The 11,792-nt window shown below is 42.3% G+C and overlaps 1 protein-coding gene across 2 annotated transcripts; it reads left to right on the forward strand.

Moving 5' to 3' along the window:
- Nucleotides 1-1,450: 1,450 nt before the first annotated feature.
- Nucleotides 1,451-11,513, forward strand: npepl1 (aminopeptidase like 1). Of its 2 annotated transcripts, none has more exons than XM_021610137.3 (12): nt 1,451-1,895; nt 2,807-2,992; nt 3,710-3,880; nt 6,110-6,199; nt 6,433-6,514; nt 8,079-8,221; nt 8,487-8,564; nt 8,715-8,815; nt 9,050-9,173; nt 9,812-9,988; nt 10,209-10,319; nt 10,767-11,513. In XM_021610137.3, exons 1-12 carry the CDS (start codon nt 1,746-1,748, stop codon nt 10,929-10,931), a joined length of 1,578 nt encoding a protein of 525 aa, XP_021465812.1. In that variant the 5' UTR covers nt 1,451-1,745; the 3' UTR covers nt 10,932-11,513. The 2 variants fall into 2 exon arrangements, with proteins under 2 accessions (XP_021465812.1, XP_090097635.1); XM_090241509.1 differs by having other exon boundaries at nt 1,728-1,895; nt 2,807-3,210.
- Nucleotides 11,514-11,792: the final 279 nt, after the last annotated feature.

Consider the following 11,792-nt stretch of genomic DNA (forward strand, 5'->3'; position numbering starts at 1 on the left):
TCTCAGAGGTCCGTTAAAAGCGCAGAGAGCATCATGAAGAACAAGGAACACACCAGGCAGGTCCGAGATACTGTTGTGAAGAAGTTTAAAGCCGGATTTGGATACAAAAAGATTTCCCAAGCTTTAAACATCCCAAGGAGCACTGTGCAAGCGATAATATTGAAATGGAGGAGTATCAGACCACTGCAAATCTACCAAGACCTGGCCGTCCCTCTAAACTTTCAGCTCATACAAGGAGAAGACTGATCAGAGATGCAGCCAAGAAGCCCATGATCACTCTGGATGAACTGCAGAGATCTACAGCGGAGGTGGGAGACTCTGTCCATAGGACAGCAATCAGTCGTATATTGCACAAATCTGGCCTTTATGGAAGAGTGGCAAGAAAGCCATTTCTTAAAGATATCCATAAAAAGTGTTGTTTAAAGTTTGCCACAAGCCACCTGGGAGACACACCAAACATGTGGAAGAAGGTGCTCTGGTCAGATGAAACCAAAATTGAACTTTTTGGCAACTATGCAAAACGTTATGTTTGGCGTAAAAGCAACACAGCTGAACACACCATCCCCACTGTCAAACATGGTGGTGGCAGCATCATGGTTTGGGCCTGCTTTTCTTCAGCAGGGACAGGGAAGATGGTTAAAATTGATGGGAAGATGGATGGAGCCAAATAGAGGACCATTCTGGAAGAAAACCTGATGGAGTCTGCAAAACACCTGAGACTGGGACGGAGATTTGTCTTCCAACAAGACAATGATCCAAAACATAAAGCAAAATCTACAATGGAATGGTTCAAAAATAAACATATCCAGGTGTTAGAATGGCCAAGTCAAAGTCCAGACCTGAATCCAATCGAGAATCTGTGGAAAGAACTGAAAACTGCTGTTCACAAATGCTCTCCATCCAACCTCACTGAACTCGCGCTGTGTAGCAAGGAGGAATGGGGAAAAAATTCAGTCTCTCGATGTGCAAAACTGATAAGAGACATACCCCAAGCGATTTACAGCTGTAATCGCAGCAAAAGGTGGCGCTACAAAGTATTAATTTAAGGGGGCTGAGTAATTTTGTACGCCCAATTTTTCAGTTTTTGATTTGTTAAAAAAGTTTGAAATATCTAATAAATGTTGTTCCACTTCATGATTGTGTCCCACTTGTTGATTCTTCACAAAAAAATACAGTTTTATATCTTTATGTTTGAAGCCTGAAATGTGGCAAAAGGTCGCAAAGTTCAAGGGGGCCGAATACTTTCGCAAGGCACTATATATATATATATATATATATATAGAAAGAGAGATTTATACACACTTCAATTATAAATCATAATTGCTCATGTCTGGATGTTTTCTTTGGGTGGGGAAACACCTTCGTCCTAATGGTATATTATGGCTTATGTTATTCTTATGTTTTTAGTTTTGTTTTACGATTGTGGTTTAAAGAAATAATACACGTGCATTGCATTGGTTCGTATCCGCAGTTTGAGATATAGCTGCTTACCAAGAAAACATTATGCATAAGTAAGATTGGATAGTCTTTTCCACTTTGATTTTACGGGGAAAATGAACAAAACTTACTGGTTTAAAAATATATTTCTCACACACTATGTACAACTACTGAACAGAAAAATCCAATCCTATTCAAGATCCGTGCTAGTGCTGACTTCCCATTCAACCTCAGCAGTGACACAGCTCTTTGAAAAGCAGGATGTGCGATAAAGTGCAAAGGGCATCAATCCATCGGTTTGTCCAAAGATGGCGAACGTGGTGCTCGAGTTCAAGGCTTCTGCTGGAGATTCGGAGCCTCAAAATCGCCCTGTCCTGATTGTCGGTCAACTGAATAACTTGGCCCAAACAAACTGGACCCAGGTCAAGGGGAAATTGCAGCCAGCTGTCAGCGAAAAGGTGAGGAAATAAAAAGTCGGGGCTGCTCGTGCTAGAGCTCCCCGGCAAGCACTCACTTGTCAACTGGCGCTGACATTGCAAGCTGGATAGTGTCAGTAAAAAAAATCTAGTTAGTAAGTTAGCTAACTAGTAATTATAATATGAAACATGCTTAATTTTACTCTTGGTATTCTGTGAAATAGTTCCAATGGGCCATGCATAGTTCCTTGGCTTGAATCTGACAATGCTAACAAAGTTAGCTAAATGCTTGCTAGCTAAATTAGCTATCACAAATCAAGTCATGCTAGCTTAGCTTTTAACATGCCATCTCCATTCTCCAACCACATTGACTCGTTACTTGATCCCTGACAATATTTTATTGGCCTTTTATTCTTAATTTCAAGACATTCTCATTTACGTCCCCCCTGCCCCATTTTACTTGAAGAAGCCAGCCTGAAGGAAAGTCAGTTTTACTGGATTAGCTAGTTAAATTATGTTTCAAGTTGCATGTGCCCGAATAACCTAACTATTGCTCCTCGTGACTACTTTATGTTTGGTCCAGCCAGCTGCATGTGGAGTCAGACCAATTCTGATCTTTTCCACTATTAGTCTTTAGACCAATCAGAGCTTTTGCCATTAATTGGGGGAAAGGATTAGAATTTGGCTGCCTGTGTAAACGCAGCTTTTGATCACTATTTGGTCTTCTGCTTTGCTAATATCTGATCACTGTTTGACAGCACAGTGTGTGCAACTTGCAGGTAAATTGTTCAACAATTTACCACATTGTCAGGCAACTTATGTCATGCTTTCACAAGTCTGACTGTATTCAGTGCCCATCAGAATCGATGCCAGCGCTTATGTGATCATCATAATATAGCACTGACAGTGACAATAATTTGCTAACAAAATGAAAACTTTATTTTTTTATCCAGGTCTGGCAGGCTGCTCTCACTGCTCTGAACCCTAACCCTACTGACAGCTGCCCTCTGTACTTGAGCCATGCAGCTGTGGCAGCCCTGCCCTCACGGGTTAGCAGACACAACAGCCCTTCCTCTGCCCACTTCCTTTCCCGTCTGGTCCGTACCTGCCTGCCTGGAGGGACAAGCCGCTGCATCCTGGTCAGTCAGCTTTTGCACTCAGAAATGACTTTGCCGATTCCTCTACAAAATCAACACTACAGTTTCTTATGAAGAATGGTCCTGTTTTTTGGAAAGATATGTGACCCATTTCATGTTAAATTCTGAATAGATTTCAAAGTGTGCTCAAGTCTTTATTACTGATGATGAAGCTGAATTCATTGTGAAGTCTGCCTGGAGGGACAAGCCGCTGCATCCTGGTCAGTCAGTTCACTGCACTGGGATTAAAGACTAATTCTGAGCTATACGGGGCCGGTTTCCCAAACACATTAAACCTAGTCCTGGATTTAAATGCACTTTCAGTGGAAGTTGTCCATTGAGAATAGTTTTTAGTCCAGGACTAGGCTTAATCTGTGGTGGGAAACATGCCCGTGGAGTTTAGGGTGATGCTGACCTTATCTGCCATTACGCGTCAGACACCAGACATTTATTATTCATCCTTAGTGATAATGTGATCGTTAAGCCATAGATGGGCCCCTACAGCTGTCCGAAGTCTCAAACAAATATAGGTTAGGCCTACATGTGGTTGAATATTTAAAGTAGGCCTATGCGGTATTCTTTTGATTTTACTTTTTTTTTTTATTTTTTACTTTTACTTTTTTTGTGATTGACACACTGCATTTATTGATCATTTTAGGTTGACTGTTATTACAAATTTGTTATCAGACAGTGAAAGTATGTTTGTTCCTGTCTGTCCAGGTGGTGTGTGAGCGGTCTGATGTGTTTGCCTCAGCCTGTGCCATCGCCCGGGCTTTCCCCATATTCTCCCGTCGTTCTGCCTCCTCCCGCAGGACCGAGAAGAAAGAAGTCACTGTGGAGTTCATCACTGTGGGCCAAGACAACGGACCACTGGACCCCACTATACTGCAGGTACCTCTAACTTCTATACTAGTCATTGCCAGAGCCATTGTGGACCTACATCAGCCACTGTTGTTGCTGCCAACCACTGGTTTTGTAAATGACTGATCAAACTGACTACAAGATCTATATGGAGTGCTTTTATGATGTACTGCACAAGTATTCCTACCAAACCGTTTAGTATGGGCACCTCTGTTCGGTCTGCACTGTGAACCTGAATGAATACATAACAAAATATAAAAACCACCTGGCCTATAGGCTATGCCTCTTGATTAAATCTGAGCTGAAAAAACATTATAGGTTATTTCCGTTAAAACCACTACAGTGCTGTGGCAAGTAAAACATTTTTTGGCCAAGCAGGTTATAGATTTAAAAAAATAACTAGCAAACAATTACGCTACTCCGATCAGAATTGAATCGGTGTCCTCCGGATGCAATGTTTTGCTCATCCCAATCTCTGTAGTGCACATCGGAGTTTAATTATTGTAGGCCAGCGTTGACAGGCACGAGCGGTCTTTCACTCATGCAGTCGCAAGATTGTTTTTTGAGATCAAATTGAGCTGTGTTTGCACCATAATTTGCAAATAAATTCATTAAAAATCCTACGATGTGATTTTCTGGAAAAATGTTTCTCATTTTGTCTGTCATAGTTGAAGTGTACCTATGATGAAAATTACAGGCCTCATCTTTTTAAGTGGGAGAATTTGCACAATTGGTGGCTGACTAAATACTTTTTTGCCCCACTGTACATGTTTTTTTCCATCAGTCTACACACGTTACCCCATATTGACGAAGCAAAAACAGGTTTTTAGACATTTTTGCAAATTTCTTAAAAATAAAAAACATACCGTATTTAAGTTTGCAGACCCTTTTGATATGAGACTTGAAATTGAGCTCAGGTGCATCCTCTTTCTGTTAATCATCAACTTGGAGTGCACCTGTGGTAAATTCAATTGATTGGACATGATTTGGAAAGGCACATACCTGTCTATATAAGGTCCCACAGTTGACAGTGCAAGTCAGAGCAAAAAAACAAGCCGTGGGGTCGAAGGAATTGTCCGTAGAGCTCGAAGACAGGATTGTGTTGTGGCACAGATCTGGGGAAGGGTACCAAAAAATGTCTGCAGCATTGAAGGCCCCCAAGAGCACAGTGGCCTACTTTCTTAAATGGAACAAGTTTGGAACCACAAACTCTTCCTAGAGCTGGCCACGCGGACAAATTGGGCAATCGAGGGAAAAGGGATTGGTCAGGGAGGTGACCGAGAACCCGATGATCACTATGACAGAGCACCAGAGTTCCTCTGGAGATGGGAGAACTTTCCAGAAGGACAACCATCTCTGCAGCACACCACCAATCAGGCCTTTATGGTAGAGTGGCCAGACAGAAGCCACTCCTCAGTAAAAGGCACATGACAGCCCGCTTGGAGTTTTCCAAAATGCACCTAAAGGAGTCTGACCATGAGAAACAAGATTCTCTGGTCTGATAATCAAGATTGAACACTTTGGCCTGAATGCCAAGCATCACGTCTGGAGGAAACCTGGCACCATCCAAAGTATGGTGGTGGCAGCATCATGCTGTGGGGATGTTTTTCAGTGGCAGGGACTGGGAGATTCATCAGGTTTGAGGGAAGATGAATGGAGCAAAGTAAACAGAGATCCTTGATGCCAACCTTCTCCAGAGCACTCAGGACCTCAGACTGGGTGAAGGTTCACCTTCCAACAGGATAACGACCCTAAACACACAGCCAAGACAATTCAAGAGTGTCTTTGGGATAAGTCTCTGAATGTCCTTGAGTGGCCCAGCCAGAGCCCGGACTTGAACCCGATCAAACATCTCTGGGGAGACCTGAAAATAGCTGTGCAATAACACTCCCATCAAACCTGACCGGGCTTGAGAGGATCTGCAGAGAAGAATGGGGTTAACTCCTCAAATATAGGTGTGCTAAGCTTGTAGCGTCATACCCAAGAAGACTTGAGGCTGTTGAAGCAACTTTGGCAGCAATTATAAAGTACTAAGTAAAGAGTCTGAGTACTAATGTAGATGTGATGTTTTATTTGTAATACATTTGCAAAAAATTCTGAACCTGTTTTTTTTTTTTTGTCATTATGGGGTATTGTGTGTAGATTGAGGTGCATAAATGTAAATCCAGAGTACATGTTTGCATGGTTGTAATTCTCTCTGGATAGGAGCATCTGCTAAATGACAAAAATGAACTTAATTTATGCTTTGGCTCTTGCCAGTGTCTTGCCAATGCTGCTGATGGAGTGAGACTGGCAGCACGGATTGTGGACACACCGTGCAATGAGATGAATACTGATCACTTCTTGGAGGCAAGTGATATCGTAATGTAGTTATCGGCTGCATCACAAATGGCACCCCATTCCCAACATAGGGCACTGCTTTTTATCCCTGTGGGCTTTGCTCAAAGTAGTGCACTATCGGGTTTAGGGTGCCATTTGGGACGCTTCCATAAAGCAATAGCACACTCGACAGTGACTTCTTAAAACAACTTAATTAAACAAAATGTACTTTTTCGTGACTGGGTATGCCTTTTTGTCTTCAGGAGATTAAGGCAGTGGGAACTGAACTGGGCATTTCTCCTGTTATCATTCGAGGAGAGGAACTGAAACAGAAAGGATTTGGAGGTAGTGTATCAGGACAGGAGGGTCTTGGCTATGTGTTATGCTTCTATGTTTTGGACCAGATTATGTGAGTTTGCTAAATATTTTAATGAACTGAGTAAACACACCGGTGCAGAATCAAGGTGACTTACAAAGCTGAGGAGGGCCAAGAGCAAGAGAGGGAGTGTGTTGTAGTGTCCACAACTAGTCATCGTGGAATCTGAAAAGACCCGTATCCCGAAAGCATGATGGTCTACTTCGTGCACATGCTAAAAGAAAGGATTGAGGTGGGTAGCTAACTGGCATTGTAGAAAAGTATTTATAAACAATAAATCTGATCTCTTAATTTTCATTCTGTCTATACAATAGGCTATCATTGATTTTGGCCCAATAGGCCTGACATGTTACTTCTTTAAATGAGCTTTCTGTTTTGATAGGGTTATACAAAATGTCAGGCCTACCTATAGAAAAATACAAAAACAACACTGCAATACTGCCTCCCTGGCAAGAGTGGGCCGAAGGGTGTTTAGCATCCCCAGTTGCTCTGCAAGCGCAGAGAGGTTATTCTCTGCTGCTGGCCTGCTCTGCAGGCACCATCACACGAGCCTGAAGCCACACTCTGGCCAATCTCTTGTTTCTAAAAGTGAATTCAAAGGCACTAATAATTCATTAGATTTTAATTATAATTAAGTCACAGCCTATATGCACAATTTATAGAGTACAATGACTTAATACAACAAAATGTTTAAATGCTGAGTGCTTAATGTTCCTGCCAGCCTAGTGTGTCGACACTCGCAAATGCTTCACTATTTATTTATTTGTAGGCTATAGCCTTGAATATAGCCTAAATGCATTTAGGCTACCCATCTGGTTCCTGACCTATTTAAAGTGTTTATATGCAGTTTAATGCGACACCTCGCCTATTTGAAATTGTGAATGCTTTTAGTCGCCTTTTCATGTTTATTAAAATACTTTATATAAAAATATGGTTTATAATATCATATGGTTTGTTTTCAATACTTCAAAACCAAGTAGTCACAAAAATAGATGGGTGTTGGTTAAATGGTGATTTTAAGGAATGGAGCGAATATGGACTCAGTTTATCCTGTGAGTGAGGATTGTATTTTAGAGGAACTGTTGGAAAGAATTTGGTACGCCAAAGCAACACTGCTCTCATACTCTAATTGGGACTCAAATATTTTTGGTGCTTTGCTTCCCATCACACAAACTGTGTGGGCCAGTTAGAAAAATGTTTTTTAATCATGTGTATCAGCTCGCATATATGATGACCACACGCTTTCTTCCACTTCCCTTTTGGAGTTTTTTGGGGGTTGGTTCTCCTCTCTGTCTTTGAATGTGCAATGTTTCTATTCTGATGATTTACTTTCTCAGTAAACTAGCTAATAAATGGGACCCAAAAGATTTAGGCCAAAAGGAATGTCAAATTAGTTTTCCCACATTGGAATAAAGCTTGTATTTTAGTTTGAGTTGTCTTGGGATGTAGATTCACTCATGGTTGTTTTCCCTGATAACTCAATATTAGTTTGTGGTTATCAACTCAATTACTCTGGACTGTTTGGGCCCTCAGGCATCTATGGAGTGGGCAAGGCAGCGGTGAACCCCCCTGCTCTGGCAGTCCTGAGCCACAAACCAGATGGCGCCACCCAGACTATTGCATGGGTGGGCAAGGGAATTGTATATGACACTGGAGGCCTCAGCATCAAGGGAAAGGTAAAGGCAAGCATGAGGCTTGTCAGTTTAGCTGCATCCCAAATAGCACCATGTTCTCTATAGTGCAGTACTTTTGAACAGAGCCCTATGGGCCCTTGTCTAAAGTGGTGTACTATAAAGGGAATGGGGCACCATTTGGAACAGATCCATGATGTGATCATTCTGTCTTTTGTATAATTAAATGGATATTTAACAGTAGCCAGCGAAATAAGTATTCAGTTACAATGTTGTGAAGGATGAATGTTCTTTTTTCCCCCACATCAAGACCAACATGCCTGGGATGAAGAGAGACTGTGGTGGGGCAGCAGCCATTTTAGGAGCTTTCAAAGCTACTGTCAAACAGGTGAGATCTACCTACTACCCCTGGTTAATCTTTCAAATCAACCTCTTATTTTGCAACATTCGGTCCTGTTTGGAGACACCCTATGGGATTGTATTGAGTGTTTGAAAAGTTGTGTATAGACCTTTTTTGAAATGCATGTCTTTTTTTTAGGGCTTCAAAGACAATCTCCATGCCGTATTCTGCCTGGCAGAGAATGCAGTCGGACCCGCTGCAACACGGCCAGATGACATCCACACACTCTACTCTGGAAAGTGAGTACCCTCCTAAATGTAGGATTAATTTAAACCAGTTAGGCAAAGTAATGGGAAACAGGCTAATACAATGGCAACCTGATGGAGGAAAGTAGGGTTTTTCCTTCTGATGGGCTTTGTGTGGGAAAGACACAATTGGCTGATATTTGACCAAGGATCCATTATTACGCTGCTGGCTTAGTTTGTGGTATGAATAGTGTTTTTTGTTCTCTTTTTGCTGCCTTTCTGATGAAGGACCGTGGAGATCAACAACACTGATGCCGAGGGCAGGCTGGTGCTGTCTGATGGTGTGGTGTATGCCAGCAAGGACCTCTCTGCTGACATCATCCTGGATATGGCCACCCTGACAGGGGCACAGGTGTGTGACTGGCAGGCTCTTCTATGGCCACAGCACTGCATCTTTGGCAACAACACACACCATATATAGGCTGAAATGAACATGTGCAAGGGTCAACAGGGCTTGTGACAGATAATTATACCCAGTAAGTTTTTTAATTTTGCTGATCTTTGCCCTAACTTAAATTTTTGTGGGCTACAGCTAAAACTCACCACATTCTCTGAGGAACTCAAAACAACGTATCAAGGTTGTCTCACACAAATGGATTTTGTGTCAAAAAAAATCATTAGGCCTAAATATTTCCTTAACAGTTGTTCTAACTCAAACACAGCTTGTGCTGACTGATAAAGCCACATCATGTGGTAACCCTCATGATGCACTGATGAGCTCATTCTGAAAGTCACATGCACCACAGAGTATTATTTTGGCTACCCAGTGAAGTAGTTCGCTAGTGAAATGTTAGTGAGGTCTGATGCACAAAAACAAGGCTGGTTTTTGTTGCTGCCCATCATAAGCGTTAGGTGAATTTGTACTCAATACATACATAATTGAACTTCTTATTACCACCTTTCACTTTAGTTCATTACCATAGTTCCTGTATAACAAATGACTACATAAGTATATGTTTCAAACAATGGTTTAATTTGTCTCTTTCCTAGGGGATCTCCACAGGGAAGTACCATTGTGCTGTGATGACCAACAGTGAGCAGTGGGAGATGGCATGTGTGAGTGCAGGCCGCAGCAGCGGAGACCTGGCTCACCCACTGGTCTACTGCCCAGAGCTGCACTTCAGTGAGTTCACCTCAGCCGTGGCAGACATGAAGAACTCTGTGGCTGTGAGTGGCACTACTACTCTTCTCTCTGCTGTATGCCCAGTCTACCAGGTCCTAATCTTAGATCGGAGTACGATCAAGTAGCTCCGTACAAAGAGTTGATGCTTCTACAGCCTATCATGATTGTTGTTCATTTTCCTTCACCCTATTATATATTTTCTGGATAAGAGCATCTGCTGAATGACTGAAATGTAAAGGTATCCCTTTTCTGTGTGTGTGAAAGGACCGGGAGAATGCTACGAGCTCCTGTGCCGGCCTCTTCATCGGCTCTCACCTGGGCTTCGACTGGCCTGGGGTCTGGGTCCATGTGGACATAGCCTCCCCCGTCCATGCTGTGAGTGACTGGATATTTGGGTTTAGTGGGGGTGTTTTCCTGGACACCGATTTAAGCCTAGTCATGGACTAAAAAGCTAACTTAATGGAGGAATCCCCACTGAAAATGCTTTTTAGTTCAGGATTAGGCGTAATGTGTCCAGGAAACCCCTTCTAATGAAATATTTTGGAAGTATAGACATCTATTAAATCCATTTCAGCCACTGCTTATCTTGACAGACTCTAACACTCTTCAAAAGAAGTGTGCTCTAACCTGCTTCAGCCTAGCTCAAACAAATGGGCAACAAAATGATCATCCTCTGTATACATTATCTATCTAGTGCTTGCAGATCGGTGAAAAAACAAATGTGTAAGAGCTAATGGAAGGGGGCTGGGAACAAAAATATATTTGAGTCATGGTGTAACCTGTTGTAACCTGTTCTATCATTCTCTTCCTTCCTCTCTGCAGGGGGAGCGTGCTACTGGCTTCGGCGTGGCTCTGCTCATGGCTCTGTTCGGCCAGGCTTCCGACGACCCTATGCTCAACCAGGTTTCTCCTCTGGGGGCGGCCAGAATGAATGCTGCATCCGGGGACCCGATGGTGCGCGACAGCAAAAGACGCAGACTGGTGTAAAACCTCTAAACAGCCACCTCTAGACTCCTCTGCCTCACGAACTCCAGACCCACACACCTCCCCTCTTTACACTGACATGCACTGTTCACCTAGAAAGCATTTCCAATCGTCAATTCTTAGTCTACTTCTTCACGATGCAGTGAACAAAATGTGGGGAAAAAGAGCAGGTGGCTAGAATTTCTCTCAGATTTGTTTGTGTTGTATTTCATTGACTGTCTTTTGATTATTTGTCCCACAAAGAATTGTGAGGAATTATGAATGTGCAAATGTTTATAGCATGTTGTAGACTTAAAGGTTTTGCTGTCCTTGAATATATTACAAGAGCATTATCACAATTTCTGAAAATGAAATCAAAATAGTCTGAAATTGACTGTTAAAATAACTGAATGAGGTATGTGATCCAAGCGATCCTGTGAGCTAAGTGATGGTTTCCTTTTTCGTTCAATGTGTGTCTTGAGTAAATTCGCTAGGCAAACACATATTTTGGTTTGCAGCCATAGCTTATCCACTGTTGCCAAACTTGTCTTTATGGACATTGGGAATAACTTGTGAATAATAAAGAGATCTTTTGGAGTAATGTTATCTGCTTTATCTTATTCCTTGTAAAATGATAACTGCATAAAATACAATGTTGACAAACTTGCCTGTAACAAATGTATAGTAAGCAAGCAAACCATAAACTATTGATGCAGGTCTTGCGATATATGGGGGGGGGGGGGGGGAGTTCAGTGTTACCAGCCAGGCAACATATTACCAAGATACACTTCTGCCATACTCCATCCCCAGGTGGCAGCACCAACTGGGTGAAGGGCTCTTCTTTGCCAGGAATCCTGGATAAATTGACAGGTGTGAGTAATCTGG

Source organism: Oncorhynchus mykiss, chromosome 7 (assembly GCF_057628025.1).
Source record: "Oncorhynchus mykiss isolate SJ-2025 chromosome 7, ASM5762802v1, whole genome shotgun sequence".
NCBI lineage: Eukaryota > Metazoa > Chordata > Actinopteri > Salmoniformes > Salmonidae > Oncorhynchus > Oncorhynchus mykiss.

What these genes read in the sequence shown, in the direction of transcription:
- npepl1 (XM_021610137.3), top strand. Translation starts at nt 1,746, where the DNA reads ATGGCGAACGTGGTGCTCGAGTTCAAGGCTTCTGCTGGAGATTCGGAG. An exon ending in GAAACAGAAAGGATTTGGAG is followed by an intron (nt 6,515 to 8,078) that starts GTAGTGTATCAG and finishes TTGGGCCCTCAG; the next exon opens with GCATCTATGGAGTGGGCAAG. An exon ending in TAGCCTCCCCCGTCCATGCT is followed by an intron (nt 10,320 to 10,766) that starts GTGAGTGACTGG and finishes TCCTCTCTGCAG; the next exon opens with GGGGAGCGTGCTACTGGCTT.